The 2,222-nt window shown below is 43.3% G+C and overlaps 1 protein-coding gene across 6 annotated transcripts in view; it reads left to right on the top strand.

Annotated features, from left to right (window-relative positions):
• Positions 1 to 204: 204 nt before the first annotated feature.
• exoc1 (exocyst complex component 1) overlaps positions 205 to 2,222 on the top strand; it is an 11,978-nt gene continuing 9,960 nt past the window's right edge. For all 6 annotated transcript variants that reach the window (XM_077017127.1, XM_077017129.1, XM_077017130.1 and 3 more), the window contains exons 1-4: positions 205 to 360; positions 806 to 964; positions 1,120 to 1,250; positions 1,769 to 1,928. In XM_077017127.1, the coding sequence (XP_076873242.1) occupies positions 841 to 964; positions 1,120 to 1,250; positions 1,769 to 1,928 (415 nt within the window). In that variant the 5' untranslated portion in view covers positions 205 to 360; positions 806 to 840. The remainder of the gene's footprint in view (positions 361 to 805; positions 965 to 1,119; positions 1,251 to 1,768; positions 1,929 to 2,222) is intronic.

A 2,222-nucleotide genomic window follows, 5' to 3' on the forward strand; every position in this document is an offset into this window, starting at 1 on the left:
GCGTTTGAAAAGGATTTCAGAAGTTTTTTGATACAGGCAACTCACGAATATAGGCCCACATTCTTTTGCTCTGTGACCTGAGCAAGATTCATTTTTTACATTTATAAAGTAAATCTGTATGGTTAATAACTCAATAACCTTTCCGAGCCAGTAGGTGGTGCTGCACCAGAATATTGTGTTTATCTGAAGGAGGTATGACCGGAAGACAAGCTGTTATGTTATGGAGCACAGTGTCAGGGGCTGTGTCCAGGAAACTGCTAGATAGCGGCTTTCTTTCTTTGACGTATGTAGCTATTCTTGTATATTAAAGGTCAAGAGAGTTTAATCCAGCATTTCCTGGCTGCATACGTCGGTTTCCAGGTAAGGTCTTCTCACCCGACACAGTTTATATCAGCCCGACGTGGCCTCTCCCATTACCGCCTTTGAAAGGGGCAGACTGCTGACGGAGTATACAGTACTGCTCAGCTTTGATAACTTTTTATTGGAGCTGTTTAGATGTCGCTATTTTTTAGCGTGCATAATGGAGAATTTATAGTTTAGTGTGCGATATGACACCCAGTTAACGCTGGCAGGAATATAACGTTATCATTTTTGTTGACGAGCGTATGAAGGTAAAGTGAGCTGGAGCTCTTGTGTGATATCTCCCCCGGTATCCTTCGGTATTTCTCTGAAGGTTACTTCTCTTTATGTCAACGGTAAATGAGAAATAGAAAATTACGCAATTCGGTGAAGCAATAATTTTAATAAAGAGTATTGGAGTTGTTCAATAATTGTTGTAATAATAGTTTGTGTGTTTTCTTTCCAGACCCGTGTTAAAGCCTGCGTCCATTTCTAGGCAGAATGACAGCCATAAAACACGCGCTTCAGAGGGACATTTTCACTCCCAATGATGAACGTCTGCTTAGTATCGTCAATGTCTGCAAGGCGGGGAAGAAGAAGAAAAACTGCTTCCTGTGTGCTACAGGTGAGACACCAGAACCCCTGAACCTGAGGGCATCTTCCTCTAGACCTGACTTCAGTTACTTATGCAAGCGCCTGCTCTGTATGATGATGCCCTGTGTTGTTATAGTTTAAAGTGTTTTGTTTGGTTGTGTTTGTTTTGTTTTGTTTGGGGTTTAGTGACAACGGAGCGCCCGGTGCAGGTCAAAGTGGTCAAGGTAAAGAAGTCGGACAAAGGAGATTTCTACAAGAGACAGATGGCTTGGGAGCTGCGGGACTTGACGGAGGTCGATGCAAAAGATGCTAACAAGGTCAGAGTTCAGGTGTGGGGCGTCAGGTTCTTAAATTGTATATGAGCAGTCATGGCCTGGTGGTTAGGGAACTGGTCTTGTGACCGGAGGGTCGCAGGTTCGATTCCCAGACCCGAGGCCATGACTGAGGTGCCCCTGAGCAAGGCCCTTAACCCTCAATTGCTCACTTGTATAAAAATGAGATAAAAATGTAAGTCGCTCTGGATAAGGGCGTCTGCCAAATGCCATAAATGTAAATGTAAATATGAGTGTTGGGAAATGGTGTGACTCACTGTCTTTGTATTTTATTTATGGGTAAAGGTAAAATGTCATTGTTTAGTAAGAATTTGAGTATTGTTCGATATAAATTTCTCTTTTTTTTATTAGTAAACTTTGAAAAGCAGAGGGATTGTTACAATTCGTATTTCAGTCTCAGAACGTCCCATATTTTCTAGTTCACGTTTACCCATCATTCTATGTGCTCTTATGTCTTCTCGTCTCCTCACTGTTCCTCTCCCCCACGCACTTCCTCCTTGTAGGAGAACCCAGAGTTTGACCTGCACTTTGAGAAGGTGTACCGCTGGGTGGCCAGCAGCACAGCGGAGAAGAACTCCTTCATATCCTGCATTTGGAAGCTGAACCAGCGCTATTTGAGGAAAAAGGTGGAATTTGTCAACGTCAGCCCTCAGCTGCTGGAAGGTAGATCAGATGTGTGTGCCGGGGGTGGAGGTGTCGCATGTAATTCAGCTGATTACGTTTAACTGTTAGAGTGCATGTGTTGTAGCAGCAGTATAGGCCTGTGCTAATGAGACGTTGTAGTTTGTCTAATGGGTGCATGTAGCTTTAATGTTTGTTCATTTGAGGTGAAATGAAGCCAAACAGACACTAAAAACAGCTCTTGGTTTTCCTGGCTAGAAATCTGGCCCCCGAGTTCTCTCCACTCCTCTCTTTGTCTGTCTTTTACTAAGTGGCTTTATAACTCTTTATAACCTC

This window comes from Brachyhypopomus gauderio, chromosome 9 (assembly GCF_052324685.1).
Source record: "Brachyhypopomus gauderio isolate BG-103 chromosome 9, BGAUD_0.2, whole genome shotgun sequence".
Lineage (NCBI taxonomy): Eukaryota > Metazoa > Chordata > Actinopteri > Gymnotiformes > Hypopomidae > Brachyhypopomus > Brachyhypopomus gauderio.